At 51.1% G+C, this 13342-nt stretch overlaps 1 protein-coding gene across 8 annotated transcripts in view; it reads left to right on the top strand.

The window, feature by feature from the left end:
- Eps15l1 (epidermal growth factor receptor pathway substrate 15 like 1) overlaps nucleotides 1–6012 on the top strand; it is an 82126-nt gene extending 76114 nt beyond the window's left edge. For 3 of the 8 annotated variants that reach the window (XR_012911877.1, XM_075986971.1, XM_075986974.1), the window contains 2 exons: nucleotides 598–803; nucleotides 4963–5497. Coding sequence is in view for 6 of the 8 variants with exons in the window: in XM_075986971.1 (XP_075843086.1) it covers nucleotides 598–803; nucleotides 4963–5106 (350 nt within the window). In the remaining 2 variants the exon portion in view is untranslated. Of the gene's footprint in view, nucleotides 1–597; nucleotides 813–4962 lie in introns of those variants that run through there. The other 5 variants (XM_075986976.1, XM_075986975.1, XM_075986972.1 and 2 more) reach the window with 4 other exon arrangements.
- The last annotated feature ends 7330 nt before the right edge of the window (nucleotides 6013–13342 follow it).

Below are 13342 nucleotides of genomic sequence, written 5' to 3'. Positions count from 1 at the left end.
ACGTGCAAACAGCCTGCCTGTCTACTCCTAGGTATTCTCTGAATGAAATATAACTATAGGGAAGTGAGGGCCAGTGACACCTCAGAACCACACCTCGGTACTGGGACCCAAACTTGAGTTCTAATGTGTTTTTAACTACTAAAGACAGGTCCAATTTTAGCTGCTGGTGGGTCTGTGTGTTTATGTGACCTGAAGTGATCTTGGGCCAGGTGTGGTGGCACAGACCTGCCATCCCAATCTCTTGGTAAGATGAGGCAGGAAGATGAGTTCAAAGCCCAGCCTGGGCTGCATGGGAAGACCCTGTCTCAAAAATAACTTTAAAGCAATTAAATCATTCTTCTGGCACCGCTCACAACCCTGTTGTTCCTCTGTTTGGGGTTATTATCAACTAACTCCATGCTGTAACAAGTTCAGAGTGGGCATAGGGTCGTGGATTCCAGACCCCCCCCAAAAAAAATCAGAGTCCCCAGGGCCACTGCTCTCCCCAGAGAGGCAGCCAAGGGCCCCACTCTGCCCTCCACCCTGTCGTAGTGAGTAACTTGTGTTTCTTTCTTTTTTGTTTTTGTTTTTGTTTTGTTTTTTCCCTAAACTTTCCAGGTCAGAGTACACCTGTAAGCCAGCTTGGTTCTTCAGCCTTCCCCGAGTCCCCCGATCCATTCCAGCCACTCGGGGCTGACAGCGGCGACCCGTTCCAAAATAAAAAGGGGTTTGGGGACCCATTTAGTGGCAAAGATCCATTTGCCCCCTCCTCTTCATCTAAACCTCCTAAGGCCTCTTCCTCCGGCTTTGCCGACTTCACCTCTGTAAGTTGAGTCCTCCCTCGGCTGCCTTCCTGCCTGGCTTGCTGCTTCTTGGGGGTGGGGGTCCCTCTGCAGCTACAGACACTGCTCCTGCTGCTGGCACCTCCCACCATCCATCTACTGCTTTTGTTATTTATTCTGCACTGGCCTCTAAGAAAAATAGGTTGTCTATAAAGATAAGAGCTACAGTTTAATGGACTGCAGGAGGATGAAATTTCTCCTGGGAGAGTGGCACGGAGTGTGCCTGATCTTTGTGTTCACTGGGTTTCTGTTTGAGACATGGTCCCTATGTAGCAGAGGCTGGCCTGGAACTCAAGAGTCCACTTGCCTCTTCCTTCCAAGTGTTGAGACTAAGGTGTGCGCCACCATGCTGGTCAGTGAGTTTTGGAGATTGAGCATGCAGGCACTTCCCAAGACTGACTGTGAACATTTCCTAGGCCCTCGGAGTCTTTAGAAAGGACTCTGAGCCAGGTCTGCCTAAGCGAGACAAGAGTCCAGGTAGGACATCTGAGAATGAGAGATCCAGCTACTTCTGTTCTGTTTGATGTATTAGCCACGATGAGAAAGAATCCACCCTAGACGACCACCCTGGAACCTCTTCTCTCCTTCACGGGTTCAGAGAGGCCACTTTCCCAGGCCAGGGTCTTCCTGGAATCAGCCTGGGCTCTCACCATCAGTGCCCTGTTCTCCTTCCTCAGGGCAGCCTGTGCTCTGAGTGTATTGTCTTCCCATAGTCCATGTCATTTTCCCAGAAGCGTTCCTTTGTAAAGGTTTGTGAGTTCCTCGCTGGGTTGTCTTGGGAGGCATTGGGATCACTACTCTGTTTACTCATTTCTTACTGTTCTTCGAGATAAGCCCAGACTGTAGTTTGTAGCCTAGAATCAGTAGTTGTGAACTACTGATCCTCATGCCTCCAAACAGACCTGGAGGGCTGAAGCGTGGCTTGGTGGTGAGAGACTGGCAGAGCCGCATTCCCACTACAAACAAACAACACAAAGCACTGTATCAGAGCATAGTAAATACCCAGGTGCTCCCTAGCTGTTAGTGACATGCATGGGATGTGGCTGTATTGTGGCTTTATTTGAATTACATAAACAGAGCTGGGCCCAATGGCACTTACCTCTTATCCCAGTCCTGGGAAGCCGAGGCAGGAGGATCTCGGGGTTGAGGCTAGCCTGAGGTACATGGGGAGATGATGTCTAAAAATAGTAATAATAATAAACATTGACCCTGGCTGTCTTGTGGCCCCTGGGGAGCTGTGACTTTTCCGAGCTGCAGCCCATTCATCTCTGTTGGTAGTGCACACAGTGTGCCTTTAGAAAGAGACAGAAGCTCTTTGAGTTTTTTGGATAGCACCAGGTGTATTTTCTTGTGGGAACTATTAACCAACAAGGTCAGGACTGGTGCTGTGCCCAGTCCACACCGGCTCTCTTATATCAGCACTAGGCAGGTAAAAGCAGGAGAATCAGGAGTTCCAGGTCAGCCTGGGCTACAAAAATAAAATAGTCCGTTTAAAAAAACAAACAAACAGGGCACAGCTGTTGCCACGTGACTCCAGTGCTCGGTTTAGGCAGGGAAGAGTGGTGGTGGCGCTGAACCACATTGTAGAGAAATGACTGTGGCCTTTCTGAAAAGCCAGTTCACTTCCTGTGCCCACACCGGCGGAGCGCTCCGTTCCTCTGCAGTTTCTCGTAAACACCAGGTTCCGAGCTGTGCCTGGGCTAACGACTCCGTTGTCCCAGAGTGCTTACTGGCTTCAGGTTTATTTTTCAAGTTTATCGGTTTGTTGTTTTGGTCTCGTCTAGGCTAGCCTCAAACTCTTAGCTTCTGGGTGCTGGGATGTTGGGTCCTGTTCCCATACCTAGATTAACTTTTCATTTAAACACCCTCATCTCCAGATGGGAAACCAAATCCCGCCTGCCCTGGCCTGGCCTGGCTGTGTTCCCATCAGCACAGTGCAGTCCCCACCTGCGGCAGGGGTCCAGTGGGATCGCCCTCCCTGAACCTGCTTTCCAGGCTCGCTGGGGCTTCAGTGCTGTGCAGGCTGTGCAGGCTCAGAAAAGGCTGTAGTCACCTGTGGAAAACAGCTGGCTGGGGTAGACTTCTGGAAGCTGATGTCACTCATGCAGGCTGGCCATGCTATCCTTGGCACCTGCTGTGGCACCCCAGAGCTTTCTAATGGTGAGCCATTTCCCTCGGTAACTTTGGAAGCTGCTTTTTTTTTTTCAAGACAGGACTTTTCTGTATAACCCTGATTGTCTTGGAATTCACTCTGTAGACCAGGCTGACCTCGAACTCACAGAGATCCACCTGCATCTGCCTCACAGATGCTGGGATTAAAGGCGTGCACCACCACCTTCTAGCTTTAATGGAAGCTTCTTTTCTTGGGCTCTGGCTGTAGCTCAGTGGGCAGTGCTCATGAAGCCCAGGGCTCCATCTCCAGCATCCAGTAGTTGAGGAGTTAAAGAGACCCTATCTCAAGAAAGGATTTGGTAGTTGGTACCTTTGATCCCAGCAGTTAGGGAGACAGATAGATCTCTGAGTTGAGGGAAACCTTGGCTGTATAGAGAGAACTTTCTTGAAAACAACAAAAAGGTTTCTTTACATCCTGGCAAGCAGGGAACGGTGGTGCCTATCAGAGGCCCAGGGAATTCAAGGCCAGTGTGGGTTGCCCAAGTCCCTGCCCTAGAAAACAGCCACAAACAGCCATTCTGCCTCGGGCCTCATGTGTGTTCCTTAGAAGCAGCCACGGGTGCAAATTTAGCAGAACAGCTGACAGCCTGCACAGCTTCCCTAAGAGCCAGGCAGACATCAGATTGACTTCTCTGGGCCTCGCAAAGGTGTCCATGAACACACTGAGAAGTGGAGGCAGAGCCTGTCTGTACGCTCCATGCAGACAGATTTCAAGGGGCTTCAGAAATAAAAGCTTCTTGACCAAATTCTCAATGATGATGGTGTCTGAGAAAGGGGACTCCTTGCAGCTGACAGTACGAAAGGAAGCGGCACCCAAGCTGCTGCTCAAGGGGCGCCTAAGACACCCCAGACTCAGGTCACCCCTCTGCGACCCAGAAAAACCAATCAGAGCTAGTCAGTACTACTGAGAAAATATCCTTGCTAGAAACTTCTCTCGGCCCAAGTGCTTGAGGCAGATCTGTGTGGGGTTCTTTCTCTTGGCCTCTAGCTCAGAGGCACCCCGGTTTGTGGGATGAGTGAGGTGCAGTAGAGGCGGGGGCTTGTTCATCCTGGACTGTGGAGGATGAAGCCCTTCTTCCTGCGGCCCATCTTTTTTTATTTTGTTCCCCATGAAATTTTGGGAAAATTCCGTAAGACAGGGGGAACAGATGAGGGGTCCCAACCTGAGCCCTGGTGAGGGTTCCTGGGCTCCACCCCTTCCCTGGGAGGCCACACTCCCGCCAGCAGCATAGCTGAGTAATACTCCGGTAGACGCCTTGTCATTGGCTAGGAAGTCACAGTCCTGTTCTGGGACTCTTCGGTTTCTTGTGGCCCCCATATCTCCCACCTAGACTTTCCAAGGTCCCCAAGCCACTGTCCGTGTCAGTTACTGGTGACAACGTACAGACGATTCATTCTGAGGGCCCAGTGCCCTGGTGAAGCCGCTGCCTGTGCTCCTCTCCACAGTCCTTCCCTCCTTCCCCAAGGAGCTTGTGTTTCATCCCTTGTCTGCTGATGTCTGTCTGTTCTCGAGGACACAGATCTCCACATTCACTAGAAGAGATGGTGATTAGGGGACTGTTGAGGTCCCTATACAGGCAGTGGACTGGCTCCCTGGGCGCTTGAGGCCTCTCAAGAGGACTTGGAGGAATTAAGTAGCTGGGAGGGTGTGGCTCCAGCCTAAGGAGGATGGAAACTTTGACAATTGGGGTAGCTGAGGCAGGAGGATTGGCCAGCCTGGTCTCCATAAGGAGAACCTGTCTCAAAAGGAGAGAGAAAGCTGGAGGATGTGCCTACAGAGTTGGTGGGCCTGCCTGCTAGAACCTTCCAGCACCAGGCCAGGCTGCCTCTCTCTGCAGGGGTGGGTGTCTGGTCCTCCAGTTAGCAGCTCAGGTTGGATGCACCTTGCTTCTTTGTACATGGGGTGAGGTCAGGGCCCTTCCACCCACATTCTGGGTCCCCCTCTCACTTTCCCAATCTTTTTTTATAGTTTGGCAATGAGGAGCAGCAGCTGGCCTGGGCCAAGAGGGAGAGTGAGAAAGCGGAGCAGGAGCGGCTGGCGAGACTCCGGCGACAGGAACAGGAGGACCTGGAGCTGGCCATCGCGCTCAGCAAGGCTGACATGCCGGCTTAGGTGGTGCAGGGAGGCCACCCATGCTCAGCACGCGTCCCGCTTCAAGCCGTGCTATGCCACAGCCACCACAGCCAAGGACAAGCTGGCCGTAGAGCCTTGGGCTTTGGGGCCTTGTTCAGAGGCAGTAGATGCAGCTTACCCCTGTGGTTGGGCCAGGAGGGCAGCTGGCAAAAGGCCTGGAAGCTGTGGGTCTGTCTGCAGTGTGATGGCTATCAGTCAGGCTTCACCTTCCAGATCATTCAAAGGCAGAGGAGGCCTCCAGTCTCCTGACTGCAGACAGGTCCCACCACTAGGCCCTCCCCACATCCACAAGACAGCCCCCACACACATGATGTATGCATTCGTTGTATAAAAATGAAGTTTGAATGATTAATATAAAATATTTTAATACAAAACATGAAGCTATCTTGTTTTCAGTCTAGGAGCATGGGTCAGTGGCTCCTGTAGCAGGGCTAAAGAGAAGTACTAAATTGTTTCTTGTGCACGGTGCGTGTGTATGCCTGTAGGTGCTGGCAGAGGCCAAAGGGGCTATTGTATCCCCTGGAACTGGAGGTACAGGAGTTGGGAGCCATACAGTGTGAGTGCTGGGTCGCCATCTTGGTCCTCTGCTAGACGTACACACTCTTAGCTGCTGGTCCAGCCCTGCACTGCATACTTGTCTTATTTATTTACTTATTTTTGCATTCTATTTATTTATTGTGTGTGTGCACATGCATGAATCCATGATGCACAGTGAAAGGGCAGAGGTAGTTCTTTTCTCCAACCCTGTGATACCTTCAGATTGGAATAAGGTCATATTGGCAGCAAATGCCTTAACCAAGCGAGCCATCTCAAAGGGCCATTTTGTTGTTGATAGTAGTGGGTTTTGCTTTTTGTTTTTATTAAATGTGTATGACTGTTGTCTGCATGTATGTCTGTGCATCCCTGGTACCCATGGAGGTTGGAAGAAAGCGCCAGAGCCCCTGGAGCTGGAGTACAGAGCCACCATGTGGATGCTGGCAACTGAACTTCGGTCATCTGCAAGAGCATCAAACACTCAACCACTGAGCCATCTCCCCACACCCGCTCAGATACTAAGCTTTGAAGGCAATTTATGATCACAGATAAGCCAGTTTGACTTACTCGTTTTCCAAAATGCATCCTTCTCCCTCTGCAGGAGACAAGTGCTCTTGAAATGCAGTTTGCTAGCACACCCTAGGACAGAGACAAAGGTAGGCAAGGGCAGCTGGTCAGCTTGTCTGCATGAGTTCCAGGACAGCCAGGGCTGCGTAAAAAGACAGTGATGCAGGTCAGGCACCTGGAATCAGAACTGCTTCTAGATGTCAGCTTTCTGAGTGAAGACGAATCAGATGCTCACACGGCCGTCTATCACTGGGGCAGGTGGAAATGCTGCCTGGCCACGTGAGGGCCTCTGGCCATGGTGGGAGATGACCTGTTTCCCTAGAGCTCAGTTTATTTCATGTGTTTAGAATCTGACTTAGGGATGGAGTGGGGAGCTGATAGGTGCCTGCTGCTCTTGCAGAGAACCCAAGTTTCATTCCCAGCACCCATATCAGACAGTTCAGCTACAAGTGTCCCCGGCTCCAGGGCACCCACTGCCCTCTCTGGCCTCCTTGGATACGCGTGTGCACACACACACACACACACTTAGTGGTGGTGCATGCCTTTGACCCTACTGTTTGGAAAGCAGAGGCACAAGTAGGCAGATCTGAGTTTGGGCCAACCTGGGCTTCTGTAGTGACTTCAAGGTCGCCAGGGCCAGACTGTTTCAAAATAGATAAGGGACTAGAGAGACAGCTTAGGTTAAGAGCACTGGCTGTTCTTGCAACGGACCCTGGCTTCATTTCCAGCACTCGCATGATGGCTCACAACCGTCTGTACCTCTGCTCTAAGGGAATCACTACCCTCTTCTGACTTTGAGTACCAAGCATTTATGTGTTGCACATACGTACATGTAGACACACACATATATACAGACAAACCTGTTTGTTTGTTTGTTTGAGACAGGGTTGCTCTGTTTGGCCTTGACTGTCCTGGCCTCAAATGCGTAGATCTGCCTGCCTCTGCCTCCCTAGTGCTGGGATAAAAGGTGTGCATTATTACTGTCCGACTTCTTTCCCAGTTTTTTAAAAAAGTGAATTATTAGCCTGGGCGGTGGTGGTGCACGCCTTTAATCCCAGCACTCAGGAGGCAGAGGCAGGTAGATGTCTCTGAGTTTGAGGCCAGCATGGTCTACAGAGCAAGTTCCAGGGCAGCCAGTGCTACACAAAGAAACCCTGTGTCTGGAATGAAAAAAGAAAAAAACTATACCAGCTTCAGGAAGCACAAACCTTTGGTCACCTCTACCAGCAGAAAAGCCAGGAGTCCTCAGCAGCGCCGTTCAGGTCACGTAGCCTGCTGTGAGATGTCTCCATCACGGTGTTTGAAAAGCCTTTGATTTGTGGCTTTATTTTCTTACTCTAAAAAGCTCCACAAAACTGCCTGCCTCTGGAGGCATGGAGCTTCAGGTGACACTGTTTTGGCATCTACCAGCTGTCAGACTTGACGACAAGCACACGACCTCTCCAGCCCTTCTCTTTCCTTTTTTATGACCATTTTAGATTTAGGCTCACAGAGGTGTACAAGCGTTCCAGAAGCCCCTCGCCTCACGGCCTGTTCATTTGGTCAGCAGTTACCCAACCGTCAATGGCTTGAAGCTGCCCCCACTTCCCTCAGCTCCTGTGCCATCCTGGGTCCATGTGGGCCTTTAGCCCACGGTTTACTTGGCTTCTGTGGGCCCTGACCTTGGGCATTTCCCGCTCCCCGCCCCCCCCCCCCCGTTTGATTGTGTGTGGGTGTTCGGCCTGCGTGTGCCTGTGTACCAGGTGTGTACAGTGCCCTCTGAGGCCAGAAGAGGGCGTCGGATTCCCTGGAACCAGAGTTACTGGCTTCCCAAGCGGCCATATTGTAGTGGAACCTGAACTTGGATCATCTGCAAGAGCAGCCAGCGCTCTTCACCCTGAGCCAGCTCTCCAGCCCCAGCCTTGAGCCTTTTAAGGCGCAGAGATGATGTATACTGCCCACGTCCCTCCTTGGGATTCATGTTGTTCACAAGGCTAGAGGAAGGTTACAACTTCATGGGCAGAAACACACAGGCGTGGATACCCTATCTGTGCACTTAGCATGCAAGCATGAGAGACTGAGTGCAAATCCCTAGACACTCTGTAAAGTAAATCCAGGCAAGGTGGCCCAGGTGTACCCCCAGTGCTGGAGGCAGAGACAGGAGGATGTCTGGGGCTTGCTGGCTAGCCAGGTTAACCAATCTGAGCTCCAGGTTCAATGTGAGACCCTGTCTTTAAACAAAAACAAAAGATGGAGAGAGACTGAGGAAAACACCTGACGTCAATTTCTGGTCTCTACAGCCAGGATACACACAGGATAGCCACACAGAAGAAAAAGGGTCTCGAAAGCCAACCAGGTGTGGCAGTGCACACCTGATCCCACACATGGGAAGCTGAGGCAGAACTAAAGAGCTGTGGGAGATGCCGTGTCTCAAGAAAGGAATAGCAGGAAAATCTGCGGCCTGTTGTGCAGTCCTGCACTCCACCCTGGGACCACAGAAGCTGGGTTTGGGGATGCACGCTGTCATCCCAGCACTGCAGAATCCGACGCAGAAAGTTTGGGAGTTCAAGGTCATACTGAACTACTGACCCTGACTCAAAAAAAATGTTTAATAACAAACAAAAAGCTGGGCATTGGTGGCGCATGCCCTTAATCCCAGCACTTGGAGGCAGAGGCAGGAGGATCTCTGTAGTTTGAGAACGAGAACAGCCTGGTCTACAGAGTGAGTTCCAGAACAGCCAGGGCTACACAGAGAAACCCTGTCTCGAAGAACAGCAACAATAATAATAATAGTAAACAGTAAAGGGGGGCTCGGGGTGATGCTCAATGGCAGAATGTCCTCAGCTTGGGTTTGGGGGAGCCACTGCCTGCGCCAGGCACATGGCAGATGAGCTGAATCAGGACTCGCGAGGTGTTATCTTGCAGACGCTGAGATTCACCGTGCAGATGGCCTGAGGTCACGTTGAGGGCTGTTGGGTAGGTAGAAAGAGTCAAGGTACAAAACTGCCCCAGCCCTACAACAGTTTACTACTGTCAGACTCCTGCGGGACTGAGTCCCAGCTTCCAACCATGGACGGTTTATGAGACGGCCGTCCATGTCCTGAGCCCCTTCTATGGGGCTATTTTAGGACCAAACAGGAAGCAGCCAGAAAACAAACTTGCCACCAAAAATAATAGACTTGCTATTTTGGCCCCTTATCAGCTCTAGTGCCTTTCAAATGAGAGCCTCCCACCCTACAGGTTTTTTTCCTCAGTAAAAAGTTCCTAGGCACTGGACAAACTGTATCAGGAGGTGAGATTGGGGAAAAAAAAAAACATAGGGGGAAATGGAAACATGATCATTATCTCTTGTTTATTCCAAAGAAATTCCATGTTGGGGGCAGCGCCGAGCTGTGTGGACCTGCGCGGGTCTGTAGGATGAGCTCTGGTTTGTTTTCTGACTGATAGACAGGAACCTCAACCATGGGTCCTGTTTTCCATCTTTTCTGGGTTTTGTTTTGTTTGAGGGGAGGGGTTCTGTAGCCTCCAGCTCTCCACGCTGCGAAGGCTGGCCTTGAACTCCAGGGCCTATTTCAGCCTCCTGAGGTTCACCCTCGTCTTCATCAGAAATCCTTTATCAGGGACCGGGACGTGGCTCAGCGGGCGAAGGCACTTGCCACCAGGACCTGGGTTCCGTCTCTGGGACCCACTTGGCAGAAAGAGAAAACTGACTCAAAAATTGTCCTCTGATGTCCACGTGCACACGTGCACACACAAGCTGTGGCATGTGGATTCCCCCACAATCCATCAATCAATGCAATAATTAAAAAAATAATTTAAAAAAATTTAAAAAAGAGAAAAACTGTTAAATGTCTATTTTGTCAGTGGGTAGTGGTGATGCATGCCTGTCCTAGCATTTGGGAAGCTAAGGAAAAGAGAGTGGAAGTTTGAGACTAGCCTGGGCTACATAGCAAGACCCCCCTCCCAATTAAAAACAAACGTGACTAACTTCGCTGGCCGCCTAAGAGAGAGGCGCAAACCCTGGTTCAAACATTGACTCTGAAATGGTATGATTCAGCCTGATAAACACAACCCGGAATCATTTCACTCAGCCGTGGCAGCTTGAGGTACGGCAATGTCATCTCAGCACGTGGGAGGTGGAGGCAGAGTAAGGAGTTTTTAAAGCCAGCCTGGGCTTCTTGAGACTGTCTCACACAACAGTAAATAAAAACTAATAACCAGCCGGGCGGTGGTGGCTCACGCCTTTAATCCCAGCACTCCGGAGGCAGAGGCAGGTGGATCTCTGTGAGTTCGAGACCAGCCTGGTCTACAAGAGCTAGTTCCAGGACAGGCTCCAAAGCCACAGAGAAATCCTGTCTTGTAAAACCAAAAAAAAAAAAAAAAAAAAAAAAAAAAAAAAAAAACCCAACAAAAACAAAAAAAAACCCTAATAACCAAGGATGGAGATGGACGCCTTTAGTCACAGCACACGGGAGACAGAAGCAGGCAGATCTCTTTAAATTAGAGCTAGCCTGATCTTCATGGCAGACTCAAGTCAGCCAGGGCTAGTAGTGAGACTCTGTGTCTAAATAAACAAGTCTCACTGGCCAGGGAGATGGCTGAGTGGGCAAAGGAGATTGCTGCCAAGTCTGAGGACCAAAGTTCTAGCCTGGGGTATCCACATGGAAGGGCTGACTCCTGCAAGTTGTCATCTGACCTCCACCATGACCATGGCCCTCGGACGTGCACGCACGCATTAAATAGATAAATAAATGCAGCTTTAAAGGCGACATTAGCATTATGCTAATCTGGGTGTGGGGCGCACTCCTGGTACCTGGGCTACCAGGTGAGACCGTCCTCCCCTCCAGAAAAGTTGGCTTTGTTTTTATGGGCTTTGTTGTCAGTTTCTTAGTTTTGAGTTGGTCTGAGGTGTCCCAGTCTGGCCTTACACAACGTGCAGTGGTGGATGACCTTCAACCCCACAATCCTCCGCCTCGGAAAGAATGTAGGGGAGCAGGAGAGGGGGTCTCAGTCGTACTCAGGCCGTGGGGAGGCTGAGGCTGGAGGACCAGGGATGCCATACCTTGAACCCCTCCCCCCATAGTTTTTCCTTTGTTTTGTTTTTTAAAGGGAAACTTGAGGAAGTGACAGTTCAAAGTTGCTCTCTTTGCAAACTAGGAACAAACAATAGAAAAATCTGGGCTTGACTGGCCTGGCTTCTGTAGGCGGCCTCTTTTGTGTGAGGCTCAAGACTGGGAGGAATTCTCTTTGTCCCGTCAACTGAACAGCCTTGGTTAGGTCTTGATCCTTCCCAAGGTCAGAGAACCAGTTCCTCCTGGCTCCCAGACTGACCTTTTGGGCTTTAGTGGCTTCGCTTCGTCGGGACCCAGTTCCACAGTATAAAGCCAGACACTAGTACTTGCAAGTTTGCTGTAGAACTTTCCTTCCTGGGTGAGGCCTGGCCACACTGAGGAGCTTGCTGGTTAGGAAACAGCCTCATGTAGCTCAGGCTAGCCCTAGTATGCGACATAACTGTGGACCATTTTGAGTGCCTCCATTTCCCTTGTGCTGGGATGATGGGTGTGCCACCTGGTTGGTGTTGGGGATGCCCAGGGCTTGGTACAGGCTGGGAGAGTGTGCTGCCCACTGAGTGCCAACCCCAGAACAGGGCTTGCTCACAAATCTTTATCTAGCAGGCAGTTAAAGGTTTTGAAGTAGGTGGAGTGTGGTCCCATCTTGTCAGGACATTGCCTATGTCTGAGAGTTTGAGACTCTGCCTGCAGCATAGCACACAGCCAGGGCTGGTGAGATGGCTTAGCAGTCTCAGGCTCCTGCTGCCAAGCCAGAAGACCTGAGTTCCAACCCCAGGCCCCACAGGTGGGAGGGAAGCTGGTTGCCCTTGACCTCAAGGAATGAACAAATCAACAAGAAAATGGAAGTAAATTCCCAGAACTAAGCGGTCCCAACTGATCCTCTTTGTCTTTCCTTCCAGGTCAAGTGACAAGCTGGCTCTCCCACCGAGAGCAGTCCCTCTGGCAGCCCCAGGGCTTCAGCCTTCCCTCTGGGAGAACTCGTATTTCTTGGGGTTGGTTCATTGTTTTAAGAATCTAATAACCAAAGAGAGGGGCACAAGCAGAAAGGCCACGGGGGGTCAGGAATTCAAACCCACTCTCAATTGCATAGCAAGTCAGAGGCCAGCCAGGTCTGTGGGCGGCCCTGTCTCAAACAGCAGAGATTGGGCCAGCATGGGCCTGATGGCTCAGCAAGTGAAGGTGTTTGCAGCTGAGCCTGATGACCTAATGACCCCGTGGGCACGCGTGGAAAGAGGCAACAGCTTCCAGCAGGTAGTCCTCCAACTTCTACATGTGCATGGAAGTGTGCGCGGGACAGATGCAAAACCGATCCACATCCTGTGAGGGCACATGTGTGCCTGAGGCGCTGGGTCTCACACCATCACTGCAGAGCCCCCAAGTCCCCCCAAGACAGTAGTAAGTAAAGCCTTCCCCAGAAAATAAGCAAGCCAGCCAGTAGAGTGGGGGGGGGAGCAGTGCGAGAAAACTATGTAGCAAATGGCGTGAGAAGCATTGATCTCGGGTGTTTGTGATTCCCACCACAGGAGTCCCTCCAAGAAAGGCACAGCTACAGCAGTTGTTCAGCAATAAACACCGGCTTCAGTGGGAGTGACTGCAGATGGGCGGAGCTCCAGACTGGACCCAGCTCTAGATCTGAGGATAGGATATCCCTGGCCCCACTCGGGCTGCTCAGTTGCTTCTGCTCTTGCCACTTTCCCTCAGTATGGGATGGAGGTCAGAGGACAACTTTAAGGAGCTGCTCTTCCTCCAGCCTGTGGGTCCTGGATAGAATCCCAGTGCTTGGCCTTGGTGTCAAATACCTCTACCCAGCGAGCCCTCTCACCAGCCCCTCCTCGAGACGCTTTCCAACATATTTGTTAACAGACTGTGATCATATTTCATCCCCATTACGCTCTCCTGCCCCCTCACACTTCTGGTGACCCCCTTCTATTAGGGTGATCCCTATGCCCAACCAGATCCCCTTCTATTGTGCACATGCACACACGTGTGCACATGGTGTGACCCAAAGGGCCAAAGAAAATGTCTCTCCATCCCTTGACAGCCATGAACCTATTAACTGCCTC

This window comes from Microtus pennsylvanicus, chromosome 9 (genome assembly GCF_037038515.1).
Source record: "Microtus pennsylvanicus isolate mMicPen1 chromosome 9, mMicPen1.hap1, whole genome shotgun sequence".
NCBI lineage: Eukaryota > Metazoa > Chordata > Mammalia > Rodentia > Cricetidae > Microtus > Microtus pennsylvanicus.
This window is presented reverse-complemented; position numbering and strand designations above follow the sequence as displayed.